We start from the raw sequence: 15,617 nt of genomic DNA on the forward strand, positions 1-15,617 counted from the left end.
CTAGATATCGGCTAACTATCTATGTTGCATTTAAACGAAGTATTTGTCCAATGAGGAGGCACATTGGCTGACGTCAAATACCGTCATTTCTCACCCGTGTAAATAATCTATGCTGACTTGCATAGCTAGAATTTGTATATAAGATCCATTGCTCTCTCAAGAAACGAGTGGTACTACGAGACATTTAAAGCAAAATCACACGACTGGATAAATGATGCGTGCAATAGGTGAAAAAAAGAATAAAACCCCCCTATAAAAAGGAGTTATATGATTAACGAAATACAGATATCAAAAACGGGCGCGGACCAATCTCCTGTCTCTTTTTGAACAATGATATCCCCAAACCCGAACCTTGCACTTCCCAAGCCCTAGTAAAAATCCATTCCTTTGGTCTCAATCGAATGGATTTGATGCAGCGGGAGGGGAAATATAATATACCCCCACAAGCGGGGAAAATACTAGGTGTGGAGTTTTCCGGGGTGATTGAGAAGCTTGGGGATGGGGATATCGGGGATTTCAAAGTTGGTGATGAGGTTTTTGGACTTGCGTATGGTGGTATGATACCTTCTTTATGTGGTTCCAGAGCGTGCTGATTGATGGTTTAATAGGGGCATATGCGGAGTACATCGCATCGTCAACAAAAATGCTCATCCACAAACCGACTGATATATCTTGGTCTGTAGCTGCTGGGATCCCAGAGGTATGTATTAGAGCCACTATGTAATATGGTATTAACAAGACAACAGACCTGGATAACAGCAACCCAAGCTTTACATCTCGTTGGATGTTTTAAAGCAGGAAATAATGTTTTATGGCATGCTGGAGCATCCGCAGTTTCCATTGCTGGAATTCAACTATCCAAAGCTGCCGGCGCCCATAAGATACTCGTCACTGCGGGTTCGGATGAGAAGATCGCTTTCTGTAAGAGTTTGGGCGCAACGTATGGCTTTAACTACAACACCGACAACTGGGTCCAAGGAGCTCTAGATGCAACTGACGGGCATGGAGCAGATGTAATTGTTGACTTCGTTGGGAAGAATTACGCCCAGGGAAACTTTGAAGTCGCAGCTGTGGATGGAAGGATTGTCCAACTGGCTAGTCTTAGTGGATATAAACTCGATGGTTTAGATATCACTCTTCTTGAGAACAAACGCTTACGATGGGAGGGAAGTAGATTGAGAAGCAGACCTCTAGATTACCAGGGGAAACTAAGAGATGTGTTGGTCGAAACTGCGTTACAGAAATTTGCAGATGGCACTTTCAAGGTTCCTATCGAGAGGATTTTTTCCTGGAAAGATATTAGGGAGGCTCATACATTTATGGAAAGTAATCAGTCGAAGGGGAAAATCATTTGTACGGTGGACTGATAGTATGATTTGATTGGTCGTAATGCTATATGGCGGCCTGCATCAAAACATGATGAATATATGTAGGCAACAAGATTCCTTGTTATTTTTACAAAAACGGTCACCGAGTATGAATGAATATGAATTAAATACCTCCAAAATCTCTTGATTGACTCGCACCGTACTTATCGTTCCGCGCTCGAATTTCTTCATCATTTACTTAAATCTTACACTTTCACAACAACATAACAATCTCAAATAATTTCATCAACATGGGCACCAGCGGATTAATTGTCTTTGTTCTCGGAACACAACGTCGAGCAGTTTATTCTCATTTTGACTCATACCCCAAAGGTCTAGGGCAAGACATTGTTACATTCATTCTAGGATTGAAGCCCGAGCAATTCTCGACAATGTATCAACGTCTTCAAGACATTGAAGTACGTGCATTGTTTGACATCTTTCTATGAATTCAACTGACAGATACACAGTGGGTCAAAGAAACTGTCGAAGTCCCAAAGGATCTTCAACAGAAGTATCGCAAGCTGGGCTACTCCAAGCCAAGCGGCGATGAACGAGAAACACAATGGTATTGGATTCTTCGTGGTGTCCAAGGAGGAGATGCGCTATTGCCAATCTTGAATGGTGATCTTAAGCATTTGGTGGAAGTGGAAGTCGATTTCAATGATCCTTTTGCGGAATATACGTACTTTCTCGATTTCCAGAAGATGACGTTGGAGACGTGGTGTTGTAAAAAGATGGTTCATACAGTGAGCTTTCAGGCGTTGGCAGATTCAGAACAGGATTGTATGGAGGTGCTACAGAAGAAATTGATGGAAGAAAAGGAGTAAACTAAATTCGGGGGAGGATCTGAGAACGGTCTCGACTAAGACCAGATAGCTTCTCGCCGCTATCCAGAAGGTTACGTTTTATTATTCGAATGAGAATCAGAGAATCACACTGCGCATAGTATTGATAATCAAATATCTTCATCGTCTTTCTACGTGTTCCTGTCTTCGTACATGATAGTGATACCGCGTGATAATCATCTGATCAGTAGGAACTGTATAAAGCGCCAATATCGTATTCCACCTGCTTTCCATGTTACATGAGATCGTTGTACATGATAGGCAAGACCCTTCTTAATGTCGCCGCTTTCGAAGCATAAACATACTGGTCGGAATAGATTCTTGCACGACAGCATGTGTAACGATGCTTACTAACCTGCCCATATTCTTAAACTGTAACAAAATTCACCTACGAGCACCAAGTTATATTGAAAGACAGGAAACATCCTGCTCTCCCATTTATATTTCATTGTCAACGTGCGGTAAACGTTGCAAAATGAGGGGTCGAAATAAAGTGGGGGCAATATATGCAAAACTCTGCCTATATTTTAGCTCCGTGCCACCCTAGACCTCACTTGATATTTTACTTCACTACAAATTCGATGACGCGACAGAAATGAAAACAGGTACTTGTTGAAGCCCTCAGATTCAATAAAGCAGTTAATCCGCGATTTAACTCTGTGACAGACCTCTTCCCCTTATTTCGATATGGAAAGTACGTCTCCAACAGCTCACAACGCTGCCACGATTCATCCAGCATGCAGTTCGCTGCTCCCGACTCCAACTCCGCCATAAGAGACATAGCTAAGTAGGTTATAGGAACGTTCATGTATCGGGAAGCAATGGAAGTATCACGTCATCTCTCAGAGCCCCTGATAAGCTTCATAGCGATCAAATCGCTCCTCAAAATGGAGCCAACCAACCAACCAACCAACAAACAAACGCATACGTTCAATAACCCTTGGACGATTCCTTGTAGCCAACAAGGACATTACTTTGTAGCATAAATCGGCCTCAAAGTACCACGCAGAAACGGCTTTCATTCGGTGCCTCTTTACTTCCACTTTCAACCGCCTCCGATCGATCATCATTCTGATATCCCTTTCTATTCTCCTCGGGACTTGGACAAGATGCACGCATATATCTAAGTTGACTCGCAATCTCCTTTTCTTCTTCAATCATCTCATCGAGTGTCTGAAGCCGGTTTGAGGAAGGATTTAGTTGAAGATCTTGTCCTAATCTAGACGAGTGTGGTGATTCTCCCAATAGGCTTGAGTCTTTGTGTGCTGTTGTTGCAGACACTCCTGCTACGGATAGCTCACTCTCCAGTTGCGTGGTGAAGGACGCCAACTGCGCTTTCTTCAGCCCCTGTTGTAATAAATGTGGGCGTTCACCAAGTACAGATGCCTTCGAATTGTGGTTGGATAAGACTCGTGCTGATGCTTCCGCCGCCTGCTTCTTGCTCGAGAGGCTTCGTTTTAATTTCCTCCGGTATTCTTTTCTTCTTTGTATTGTAACGATGCCCCAATCTATGGATTTAGTGTCACCTTTAGCCTTGGTCCGACCTCTAGTTGCAACACTCTGCTTTGGACGCGAACCTTCTCTGGAAATGGTGGTCTTTGCTGGTATATCTGAGTTGGAAATACTGTGCTGCGGTGCCACTTCTGATGCTTCAATCTGTTCACTGCGAGTGTCTGCTTGCTCAATACTCTGCTTTATTTGCCCAGCGATGTATTCATTTTCGCCTGGAAATTCTTCATCTGGCCCTGAAGTCATTGTCAGAATTCATTCTGGTCAATCATCCCAAGCCTCTTACAGAATTGATGCCAGAAGCATTTATCTGCCATATAGAGCATCTTTTCTGTACCAACTCGAACATATCCTCTGCTATATTTTCTATAACAAATTTGATAAAGTCGCGTGGCTTGCTTTTTTGTATATGCGGGGTCGAAACTCTGATCATCAACGAGCTTTGCTATCATAAATTCACCGCATGATATATAAACCATAATGAAAGGGTATTCGCGATGGTACCACAGCGAAGTTCGTTATTGTGTTTTGTTTTTGCAATGGTGTGTGTAGTTGAGGTGATAAAAATTTGAAGATACCTAATCTTATCGAGAAAATAGGTTGGTGGAAAAATTCAATAGTGAATCTTGAGCTGGAAAATGTTCAGAATCGGTCACCTTAAAAAAGCAAGAGTATAGAGTAGGGCGATGATATTTCTATTGTTCTAAAGAAGCCAGCTAATTGACTCTCGATTCAATTGTAACGCCTCATGTACATCAGAAGGCCCAATAGGCTTCTCATTGCCATCCATTAAAAACACCCGTGTAAGTCTAAACGCGATGTACTATTATACGTAGAAATCACAATCAGGTTGTGCCAAAGCTTCTCAGCAATCCAAGAATCACCTTTTTGCTTCTTCTCTCAAATCCCAAGTTGGGCCAATTGCTGTAAACCTTCATCTTGATGATCATCTGCCTCATGGTCCTCAATCTGCTCTCCTTTCTGTTCCATCTGCGCAATCTTATCCTCGATACTCTTGCTCCACGCCTGAGCCTCCTGGACATAGAATTGAAGACATCTCTGCTGTTGGGCACGATACATCTGCTCATTCAGGGCATTCAAGCGTTCGACAGGAATCTGGCTGTATGCCCTATGAATGACCTCCTTATCATACGGAGTCAAGAAACAATTTTGGCGGGGAAACTGCTCATGAGGCCCTACATTTTAGTCAGAAAATTATTCCAAGTAGAAAAGGGCCAATGGTTAACATGCAGTGAGAACGCCAGAACAACTTATCTGCCATGAAGGTAATGGTGCCTTCGCTTGCTCCAGCACACACTTTGGCCATGGTGTGGTGGTGACTGACATAGTGTCTCAATGCGTCTTCCATGGTGATGGTTGTTGATTCATGAACCAATCGGTGGACCATGTACTGCTTGAGGGAGGGGAGAGACAAGAGTGATTGTGGCATCAAACTGTACGAACCGGGTTCATGGGGAATTGGTGGAGCTTGCATGGTTGCGTGCGACATGTTGAGCAATACTGATGGAGGTAGTTGGTACTTTGATGGTATTTCAGATATCGAGGTATCGTTGTTGACGCCTCTGATTTTTGTCGAAGCATTGACCGGAAAATCATCTCAAAGTCGCGTGCACCTTGATCATTATAAATAATGAAAATCCAACCATCTCCAATCAAGCTAGGCAGCAGTGCAATCACACCCCATATTCTTTTCTCCCAATTTTGTTGAAATGCGAAACGGCTTGTGCCGTGCCAAACCGCCGTAAACGGAAACAGAAACACAAATACCAAATACACGGCCTGTGAATCATATTCAGACCGCTAATAATAATAGTAAATACCCAATTCATCTCTCATCTCATCTCTCGCCTCATATCCTCATATAAACCAGTACAGCTCGCTCGACATCTAATTTCCGAACTTTATTAATATCGTGCCCGAATTATGGTATATATCTCGAATTCTCAACGAGAAGAGTAAGCGATCCAATGGCTTTGGATGGGATTAGGTAAACTCGATAGGTGGTGGCTTTTTGTTGTTAGATTTATTATTATTATTATTATTATTAGGGTAGCGGATTTGGGAGGAAGGGTGATGGTGTAGTGAATTGAATTGAATTGAAATTAGATAGATGTCAAGGTTGAGTGTGTCGATCGAGGGTGGTTTATGTGAGAGGGTTAGGGATCGGGTTTGGGTTTGGGTTTGGGTTTGGGAGTCTTTTCTAGGTTGCTTTGGTTTTTGGGATCGGGAGTTTGAGGAAGATGATCTATCTTGTGGGTGGGAGACGAGGTTGATGGGTTTTCTTTGTATGTCCACGTGATGATATTGTAGAGTTCTGGGGAATTTATGACAAGCTGTTGAGAGAAGTACCTAGATATGTAATGTGGTGAAGAGTCTTGTTGATGTATGAGAGCATTCATTACGTCTGAATTGGTATTCAAACTTTCTTCACTTGTTCATTGTACGTCAAGTCGTTGTGCTTTTGGTTGAAATGAATGCTGATGTTTGATATATTCTGGAACGTCTCGAGATTTGGCTTCTTCCTCTTCCTGACGCCATGCATTTACCCGTCTCATCATCTCTGCATGTTCTTCTGCAATCATTTCATCGTAGGTTTGGACTCTTGGAGCTTGTAGTAAGTAGTACACCGCCGCTAGGTAACTCGTTTGAATCTACAGCAAGTATGATGGGTTAGCGATGAAATTCATGCGAGGAACACCAACAGTAGATTCATGGATACGATTCCTTACGACTCAAACGACGAGACAGGTATTCCGAAGTAAGGTTACTTACAGGCTGGGAGACTAGACCTCTCTTCGCCCTCTGAGTTGTCTTGGATTCGAGACCGAAGTTCCTGATCTGCTCCAATGTGGTAGGAATTTCCAGATCTTTGGATTTGTGGCTGCTGGTATATTTCTCTGAAAATTGATCGATTTCCCTCTCTGCTTGTCTTGCGATTATGTTTCTCCACCTGACCTGTACTAAAAGATTGAGTCATTTCCGGATAGAATGATTGTCGTACTGATGACTTCTCTGCATTTTCTGTCAACCTTCTCTGGTAGAGCTCGAATTTTCTTAATTCCCCTTCACGATCCTTAACAAGGTGCACATCTTTCCTATATATTTGCAATGGTATTTTTTCTGGATAATTCCATGCAGGATCGCGGAACCTAGACTCTTCATGTCACTTTCTGGCCGTACAACGCGCATGTCATACTACGAGTACACTTTTAGAAGAATCGAAGTAAGCAGAAGTTATTCGATAGTTGAGTGAGTTTTTATTATGCAGAATCTAACTCGAAAAGTCCCTTGAGCCACACATGTACTTATCGTCTCCATTTTTCGTAGATGAAGTACAATACTTCGTCGATAATACTCGGACACAATGTACAATTCTGCCTGGACAAACAACGCAATGAAGCACCAGTGGGCGTATGGATTGACGGGACACTTCCCAACTTTCGAAATTTTTAACAAATTCAATCTTTGATTGTTTGATATGAGACTTCACAATTTGATTGTTTCAAGTCTAATGAACAATTTTAATGGTTCTTAAGAAATATGGTTTGATTTATTAGGAGATATTCACAAGTCAATCTTTATAGTGTCCCGTCAGTCCGTACACCCACTAGTGAGGTATAAAACTGGGGTAAACATAGCTCTTAAATCTCTCACTTTACTACTTTGTATGTTCTTGGATAATATTGGCCAACGTAGTAGTGAGTGAGTCCTCCAACAACGCTCGGGCTAGAGGCTTGGTCATACGATTTGGTGTCGACTTAACGGCAGCTTCTGCCTGTCTGATGGCCATTTCAGCACCACGACCAAGACATCGACGCTCAAACATCTTTATTGTGATTAGTTCACCAGTATTAGGATCTTTGAAAACCGAATCGGGAAGTAGGAGAGGAGGAAGAGGAGCCAATGACGAGGATGGTGCGGCGGGTACGGCGTTGGATGTTGTAATTGGGTTTGAGAGACCAGGTGAAGCAAGTCGAGCAGCTAAGAGCGATGAAAAGATTGAAGCCGAAGTCGGTGGCTCTGGTCCGGCTGTTGATACCGAGAATTCTTTGGGAGCCAGCGAGGTGCCTAGGTCTTCGGAATTGAGTGGAATATTGGCAAAGCCTCGAGAGTCTTGTACTGGAGTATATAGGCTTTTGGGATAGACAAAGTCTTTGGGGCAATCTCGGTGTGCTTGTTCTGGTGCCGAAGCTAGTGGATTTTGAGGTTTGAGGTATCCCTCGAAATGATTTTGAGCTAGTTTTTGAGATGGCATCGCCATGAGATCCACTCGTTGTTGAACGGGTTTCGAGACAGGTGTTTCGTAGGCAGCTTTAGACATTCCTGGAGCCTGAAATTTGATTGGTTGGACAGGTTTCGCAGAGCGGCTTGGGGTTCCCAAAGACTCCAATATACTATCAAAGAAATGTGCAGTTATCGCAGGTGCTGGCTCAGCAGATTCTGGAGTGGGAGGCAATTTTCCAACTTGTTGTTGAACAATGTACTCAGGACCACCATATTTACCGGGAAACTCGCCATATGCACTTGACAATTGGAACCTATCCCACAGGACCTTTTCAGTCCAATAATAACAAAAGTCCAGACCAGACAAAGGATATTGAGAAATGACCGAAGCAAGTTCCTTTTGGTACTCGCGGTCGAAATTATCTGTCTCAAAAAATGGATGTATGCTGCAAAGATCCAACAGCATGGACTGATGATGTCTCTGATAATGAGGAGGTCGGACGTAGGAGTTTGACATGTTGTGAAAGTAGGATGTTGTCTTGGGTGTTGGTTGACTGCGTACTCTTAGTAATCTCTGATCGCAGACGGGATTGATGTTCTATCGTGGGCGAGTATGTATCTGATTGATTTATTACTGTGTAGTCTTGTTGCTTGTCTAATGACTTACTTGTGGTATGGAAGTCTCTGGAATTGGGTAACCCATATATAGTTAAGTTAAAGGAAGCATGATACGGCCTTTTCTTTGGTTCAAAGGAGGACCCTAAGATACGGTTTCTTGTGAATTTTATACTGCGTAATCATACAAGTCTGTGCCAAACAGTACGATAGAAGATCGGGTTCAGAATCAATTGACCTGGAAATGACACATGAATGGCCGTATGTTGTCGTAAAATGGCTTCAAGCAGTAGCATTATTTGTGCTTGTGGTCAAAACTTCCCATAAACCCGGACTTAGAGATTGGAGCTTCGTTTTTGGTGATTGATTAATATCAGGAATTAGTGTTTTCTTGAAGCAGAGTAAATTTGTATCTGACATCTTCCCATGGCACTGATCATTTGATGGGACTAACAAAAAGACAAAGTGTCTTGACAAATTCCTGTAAATGCCATACTGACTGATTGTGCTAATACAAGACTTTTGTTATAATATAGATAATTATCGAAGAAGGTTTAGAATATTCAGAATAGGCTCGAAGGTTATCCACAAACGAAGCAAAGAAACAAGCAACCGTCGAGTCCTAAGTCACTCCTTGCCAGGTCATTGAGTCAATTTATCTCATCTTTTCAAGCAAAGTGCTCTATCATCTTCGAAGCCGTAAACTCACACAGCCTCAAAGGCTTTGTGGACATTCAAATCTCACTAAAGAAATAAACATGCTTCGATGGTAGAGCAGAAGAAGAAGCACGGGTAATAAAGTCCAGACGTCGAGGCCTACACTTGTCTTCACCCGTTCAGAAACACAATTACCTAGAAACATGAATGTAACTACTAGATTCGTGGTGAGCACTGCTTGTGATCTTTGCTTCCTTGATTTTGTACTTCTAAGTTCTGCCTTCGAGTTTCGGACGAGTTACCAATCGTCGTACGCCCCAACAAGCTCTATCCGCATGTCAATATAAGTTTAATACCAGACCGTAGTGAAGACTTTTGATTGCAAGACGAAGACAAGAAATACCAAAAACCAGCTGCCGCGCATAATATTCTACCTACCTAGTCCCCTTGTACTTCCCGAATTTGAGCTTTTGAATATGCATATGGATTTGATACTGAGGTATCCTATGTAAGTAAGATAAGAGTCAGAGTAAGCTGTATTGACGCATCGGAATTATTGAAGGTTGATAATCCGTCTACCCATACCTTTGAATGATGACCCAAGACGGTAGATATTCTTGGTGGTGATAGCTTCCCAGTGAAAATGTTTACTCTGAAGAGAAGTGCTAGAAGCAGGTATGAAAGGATCTGGAGAGAAATCTTCGATTCGAATTCCGCTAAGTTTTTAAATTTGCTTCTGCAGAATTAAATACTCAGATCCATAGTTGTCCGACTTTATATTTCCATTCATATGGGAATGGTTGATCAACAAATAGGAAGTTCTGTCATAGGAAACGATTCCCATTGTACAGATTTGATCAATCACTCAACAACTGAGTTTCCTCCAAAAAATTTGGGTACATAGTGTAAGAATCTGCCTGGTCAGATGTGAAATAACATGGCCTGCTGGCCCAATGGCAAGGCGCTTGACTACGATCAAAGGATTTCGTCCTTCGATTCGGCATCAAGAGATTGCAGGTTCGATCCCTGCGTAGGTCAAATTTTCTTTTGCTTTTTGCATGTGGATGTGGTGTATGGGGCCAAGGCAGGGGATGATGGAGGGATCTTTGCATTAGGCGACGTCTAGCGTTTTATTTTGTAAATGGGAGCGCAGAACCCTGCGAATCTAGTTAATGTTATTGAAAGATTTGACCTCATCTGAAGAATAGCATGTAAAGTATGTTGTCATATACCCAAGGAATTGTATGTTACGGGAAAGACAAGGAGAGCAAATTAGTGGTCGTCTTCTATTCCATCTTGACGAAACTTGTTGGTGGATTTGACAAATCTAAAAGCATCTCTAAATTTCTACGAAAGATCAAGAATATTGTTGGCTGCAGAAAGAAAAGAGTAGGTGGCAGTCAATATCCTCGGCTAATGCCTACCTCCTTTGTTTATCAACACATTACAATTCACAGCAAACAAATATCCATTGCTTTCTAAATACACACTTATTTTCAACTTTTGAAGTCCTCTCGCATATTGTTTTGCTACTCAATTAGCTTTCGATAAAAGAGGAAGAAAAAAAAGAGCAAAATTTGCAGGTTGGAGCGGGGCAAGTGGGGCAGCAAAGGCTCATGCACTGACCGGGACAAGAACAAACTCTGTAAAAGTATGATCTGAAGCAGAAAAACATTGACTGTCTGAAACAGAAAGAAGTGAAGTCGATGGAATATTATAGAGTCTGGTAATAAGTTATCGTGCTGAGATTTTTATGGAAAACTTGTGTATGGTGTGAGGGGGATGTTTTTTAGGGTCGGCTAAGTTATATGGTAATATGATAGTATGAACGTATGAAAGGCATTGTATGATATAAACTGGAACAATAATATCAATTGGGATAAGTTAACGATATTAATTGAAATACTGATGGGCTGACATCATAATGTAGATTAGGACAATGATATGAATTAGGGTTATCATATAAATTGGAACAATTATACAGTTTTCAAAGAAAAGGAGAGGAGGGTTCCTAAGGGTTTCTCCCGTAATCTGTACTCTCCCACTTTACTCCTAAAAACATGGGCTCTACACAACGTATATAACACATGCCCTCAACTGATATCGGTACGGCAAAATCTCTCTATAAGGATTCTGTTCAATAGGGGTGCACGCTATATACATTCTTCCATAGCCCTTGTGCCTGGGGATGGGAGTGGAAGTACAGATACAACGGGGAAACATTGTAGCGCAGTCAAATATGATGATTGTATGAATACCTACACAAGATATGGCTCGGTACTAGTTATTGGTGGAGAAGATTGGTAAAGATGGATCCTAGATTCTACAAAAGCAAAGGATTTACGAGAGTTGCTGATTCCTAGGTTATGGGACTGAGCAACTGACTGCACAGGGAATCGTATATACTTACTCGTAACAATACGAGCCTTTAATCTGCAATAATCACATTCTTAACAATCTGAATGCGGGACAATTGAAATATAGACATTAAATAACTATCAAAAATAAAAATCGCTAAATTCAATACATTACACTCCCTGCTCTAGGAACTACCAGAATACCTTCTTCTAACAACCGTTCCGCCAGTTCAAAAATCATCCCATCACATCCTTTTCTCGCAATAATGTCAATTGCCACGGGTAGATATTCTGTTTGTAAGGATATGGTAGAGTTGTATGCGGCTTGGCCTATTGGGAACACCATATCGGGGACTTCGGCAAAGTTGGATACGCGGCTGACAGACCATCCAGAGGGTATGTCTGGGAGACTACTCCATTGAACTCAGTTAGTAAAAAAATGGGTTTGGGAGTAAAATGTTTTAAGTTTTTGCTTGTTAGACTGCAGCCCAGACTATCGGATACTTTGATGGATATATGAAAAAAAAATTACGTACCTGGTGTAGACGTTTCTATATGATGTTTCTGCCAATGTCCCGGGATAGAGAAGCAAACTTTCGCTACAGCTGACTGGGCTAGAAGGTACAACTTTCTCGGCGAACCAATCCATGAAAAGAGTTTTGTTATAAATGGCTTGTTCGGTTGCATCAGCACTGATGTTGTTCTGTCCCCAAGTCCATCTGCTTAATGGTACGGGGTCAATGAAAGGAGAGGCGCCATCATTTGCAGCAGCGTAATCTGCGTAAAACGGTTCGGCAAGGAGACTGTACTGTTGTTGGGCAATGAGGGTAGGATAGACAAGAGTGAGGAAGTCGTCAATTGATGAACCATTTGCTCCAGATGGGGTTGTTTCGTTCCAAAGAGCCCCCATATCTAGAGCAGTCGTGCTTGTCGAGTTAAGGAACGTTTCTAACTTTGCGAGAAAATCAAGTAAGACTGATTCAGCCTCTGTTGTGGCATTCTCTGGGAAATCTGATGTCAAAATCTTTTTGGGGAATTCAGTGAAGTTGCTTGTGATATTGCTTCCATACAAAACTTTAGCAGCTTCGTGCCACAAAATTGGATCTCTGGTGAGAAGCCCGGCGGTGTCAAGAGTTGGAGACAAAGGCATAACGTTATCCAAGCTAACCATTCCATGGGATGGTCTGTTACCAAAACATCCATTGACTTGAGATGGATTACGAATACTTCCACCAGTATCGGATCCAATGCCAAGGTCTAACCAATCATAAGCACCAATTCCAGCTCCAGGGCCAGAAGAGGAAGAGGATGGGGATTGGTATCCATCACCACGGGGGTTGAAAGGGCAGTGATAGTCCACCCAGTCCGCGGTTGGATCTTCCCCATTAGCAAATTGGGATGTCTTCATTTTTCCGACGATAATTGCTCCTGCATCAATCAAACTCTGGACAGCGGGTCCGGTAACATTTGCTGGTGGATAAAGCTCATAATATGCCCGATTGCCATTACTGGTCTTGATTCCTGCAATATCGTAGATATCCTTAACACCAAGCCGGACTCCAGCGAGAGGCTTTTCAGCAGTTTTAGTATAGTAAAGCCTGGAAGGCACGCCGATAGTAGAACTCTGCACTCCAGGAATGGATGCACTCAGAATAGAAAACGTTCCGTCCGAGTTTTCAATTGTTCCTTCAGTAAAAGCATCCTGTACATCAGAATACAAGCGATAGGCTTTGAAGAGCTCGCCTGTATTTGGTGTTAAGAAGTATGGCCCTGGAGGCATTTGATTATTTGAACTGCTGGTAAACTTTTGAGTTCCATATTCATGACAAACGGCTGATAACGAACTAGAATTAGTAGAACCGACAAGGTGGACAGCTACTTAGGTTAACGATTGTTGGTATTGATATTGAAAAATGGGCATACCTTCCAAGAATCCGGGATTGAAAACATCGTCTGAGGCAGTGTAGTTGGTAACTAATGATTTAAATGTAGCGGCGGTGAAACTTTGATCTAAACTTTTCATAACCGTCAAAGGAACCAAGTCTGCTGAACTCGGCTTGGAATGGATGGTTGCAACAGGGTCGACTCCAACATAATAGTTGATTCCATTAACAGCAACGGTAGTTCCGATCTTCGAGATCGAGATGGCAGCATTTGCCATGCTCATCAGAGACATTGTCAAAGCAGCCGATTTCAACATTCTGAAAGCCATAGTCTCAGATCAACGAAGTTAAATTCCTCCAGTCGCTCACGATACTTGTCTGTTCACCTAAACGACAGAAATAAAGAAGATATTTATACTCTCAGCAATGGGATACAAGTGGAATGCTATTCTGAGAGCTATGAATACTTAGTAATTTGTCTTGGAATATCCCACCGATAAGATGGCCAAGAAACTCAAGATACGATGATGGGTTCCTGCATATCTCCTTCGGCATTCCTCGATTGCGGTTCTCCCTGGAAAAGGTTGCCCCGCATAGATAAGATAAATGATTAAGGCGGGATGGATCAAAACGTCACTACACAACGAAGTTCATCCGAAGACTTTTGGAGAGAAACATCTATCAAAACTTGCACTTGCTACATCAATACAGTCAAACCTCGTTGTAAGAATCCTCTTTTCGATCCCACTGATTATTGAATCGGAGAAACCCTATATTCATGAACCTTCTATGGCAGAATATTCTCAACATCTCAAATACTAGGTTCTCCGCACAAATTAGAAACTAGATATCGAAACGATACTTTGATTTGTTGAGAAGATTTTGATCGTAATAGAGCGATGAGAAATTGTTACCTAGTAGTATTCAGTCGAAACTATTCGGACTCTAGAATACTACTAAGTCGGGATTAATCGAGACTTCTATGAGAACATGTATATCCTTAATAAAAGTAACAGAGCCCGGATCCTCATAGCGAGGGTTTGCTATACTGCAATCTGAGTTGTGATAAGAACTGATAGAAAAGTAGCAAGTCAGCAACACTGTGGCCATGACTAGCGATTGACAAATACCTTTACGGCTCGAAGATTGTAAGATAGCACTCAGCCTCCAAACGTCATATAAGTAGACCGAGTTGTCTAAGACGAAGTCCGCGTTAGTAATACCTGAATTGACCGATGTCAATACTTAGATATGTAGAAGAAGTCTCCCATCCCTGGTGAGATAAGAAACCCCCCGAGGTCGGCTCTACATAGGAGAAAAAAGGGGCCCAAGTTAATCATTTCAATAAATTCTGTGATAAATCAATCGATAATAAAATTGTAAAAGTTAATAGCATTAGATAAATCCTTGAAGAATCTTCATTTATAGGGTAATTCAAAACATTTCATTATTTGAATTGGAATCGAACAATTGGATTGAAGGGGCTTTGCTGGTGGTCAATTCCGGCCTGTTTTTTCTGCTACCTCAATTGAGGTCGGCAAACAACACAACACAACTCGGAGTATTCCCAGCCTCGTATCTATAGTGGGGCAAAATCATGACGAGAAGTACACACGTGATTATGCACACGTGATACACGAGAATCAAGAAAGATTCCGAGCTTTCTCCCATTCATGTACTTGATTCCTATCCGCGGTATTATCAGTTTGTGATAGATATTATGTACAGCTTATCTTTAGATTCGAGCTGTTACTATCGCAAAAAGTGTAAAAAGTGCTCATCTAGCTCTTTGGCTAATAAAGCTGTCGACACCCACCATTTCCCTCGACACTTCCTACATATGTAATCGTTTGAGTTCGGAAGAAGATTGAACACCTCGTTCTGCGGTCGTCTTCAAAGCATCACGCCTAAAAATGTGGCTCATCAGTGTGAGAAATATATAGGTGGTATAACAGAACGATTGAAAATTTGGTTCCAAAGCTTCAAGCTTTATCCTGTGAGGAGGTTATTGTACATGATGTTAGCTCGTTATTTAGAGCCTTGGTTCTAGCCATATAAAGAAAGCTAGACAGATATATTGGAGGTACGTTACTTCGCCGGTTTCCGTGTTTATTAATTCACCATTTCCTACTCGTC

At 41.9% G+C, this 15,617-nt stretch overlaps 7 protein-coding genes across 7 annotated transcripts; 3 read left to right on the forward strand and 4 right to left on the reverse strand.

Annotated features, from left to right (window-relative positions):
- Window positions 1–143: 143 nt before the first annotated feature.
- EAF01_005132 (uncharacterized protein) lies at window positions 144–1,367 on the forward strand (the record flags this gene model as incomplete). Its single annotated transcript, XM_038913387.1, has 4 exons — window positions 144–227; window positions 286–555; window positions 609–700; window positions 747–1,367. Exons 1-4 carry the CDS (start codon window positions 212–214, stop codon window positions 1,365–1,367), a joined length of 999 nt encoding a protein of 332 aa, XP_038771473.1. The 5' UTR covers window positions 144–211.
- Window positions 1,368–1,618: 251 nt separating this feature from the next.
- On the forward strand, window positions 1,619–2,197 carry EAF01_005133 (uncharacterized protein; the record flags this gene model as incomplete). Its single annotated transcript, XM_038913388.1, has 2 exons — window positions 1,619–1,786; window positions 1,838–2,197. 2 exons carry the CDS (start codon window positions 1,619–1,621, stop codon window positions 2,195–2,197), a joined length of 528 nt encoding a protein of 175 aa, XP_038771474.1.
- Window positions 2,198–2,952: 755 nt separating this feature from the next.
- EAF01_005134 (uncharacterized protein) lies at window positions 2,953–3,672 on the forward strand (the record flags this gene model as incomplete). The annotated part of the gene is given in 2 exon segments (XM_038913389.1): window positions 2,953–3,002; window positions 3,014–3,672. 2 exon segments carry the CDS (start codon window positions 2,953–2,955, stop codon window positions 3,150–3,152), a joined length of 189 nt encoding a protein of 62 aa, XP_038771475.1. The 3' UTR covers window positions 3,153–3,672.
- On the reverse strand, window positions 3,209–4,203 carry EAF01_005135 (uncharacterized protein; the record flags this gene model as incomplete). Its single annotated transcript, XM_038913390.1, has 2 exons — window positions 3,209–3,960; window positions 4,011–4,203. 2 exons carry the CDS (start codon window positions 4,201–4,203, stop codon window positions 3,209–3,211), a joined length of 945 nt encoding a protein of 314 aa, XP_038771476.1.
- Window positions 4,204–4,624: 421 nt separating this feature from the next.
- On the reverse strand, window positions 4,625–5,234 carry EAF01_005136 (uncharacterized protein; the record flags this gene model as incomplete). The annotated part of the gene is made up of 2 exons (XM_038913391.1): window positions 4,625–4,920; window positions 4,985–5,234. The coding sequence occupies 2 exons, from the start codon at window positions 5,232–5,234 to the stop codon at window positions 4,625–4,627; spliced, it is 546 nt and encodes a 181-aa protein (XP_038771477.1).
- A 946-nt stretch (window positions 5,235–6,180) lies between these two features.
- EAF01_005137 (uncharacterized protein) lies at window positions 6,181–8,486 on the reverse strand (the record flags this gene model as incomplete). Its single annotated transcript, XM_038913392.1, has 4 exons — window positions 6,181–6,396; window positions 6,518–6,700; window positions 6,747–6,840; window positions 7,438–8,486. 4 exons carry the CDS (start codon window positions 8,484–8,486, stop codon window positions 6,181–6,183), a joined length of 1,542 nt encoding a protein of 513 aa, XP_038771478.1.
- A 3,225-nt stretch (window positions 8,487–11,711) lies between these two features.
- Window positions 11,712–13,810, reverse strand: EAF01_005138 (uncharacterized protein; the record flags this gene model as incomplete). The annotated part of the gene is made up of 3 exons (XM_038913393.1): window positions 11,712–12,008; window positions 12,135–13,473; window positions 13,522–13,810. The coding sequence occupies 3 exons, from the start codon at window positions 13,808–13,810 to the stop codon at window positions 11,762–11,764; spliced, it is 1,875 nt and encodes a 624-aa protein (XP_038771479.1). The 3' UTR covers window positions 11,712–11,761.
- Between the last annotated feature and the right edge of the window lie 1,807 nt (window positions 13,811–15,617).

Source organism: Botrytis porri (assembly GCF_014898465.1).
Source record: "Botrytis porri strain MUCL 3234 chromosome Unknown BPOR_006, whole genome shotgun sequence".
In the NCBI taxonomy this organism is placed as follows: Eukaryota; Fungi; Ascomycota; class Leotiomycetes; order Helotiales; family Sclerotiniaceae; genus Botrytis; species Botrytis porri.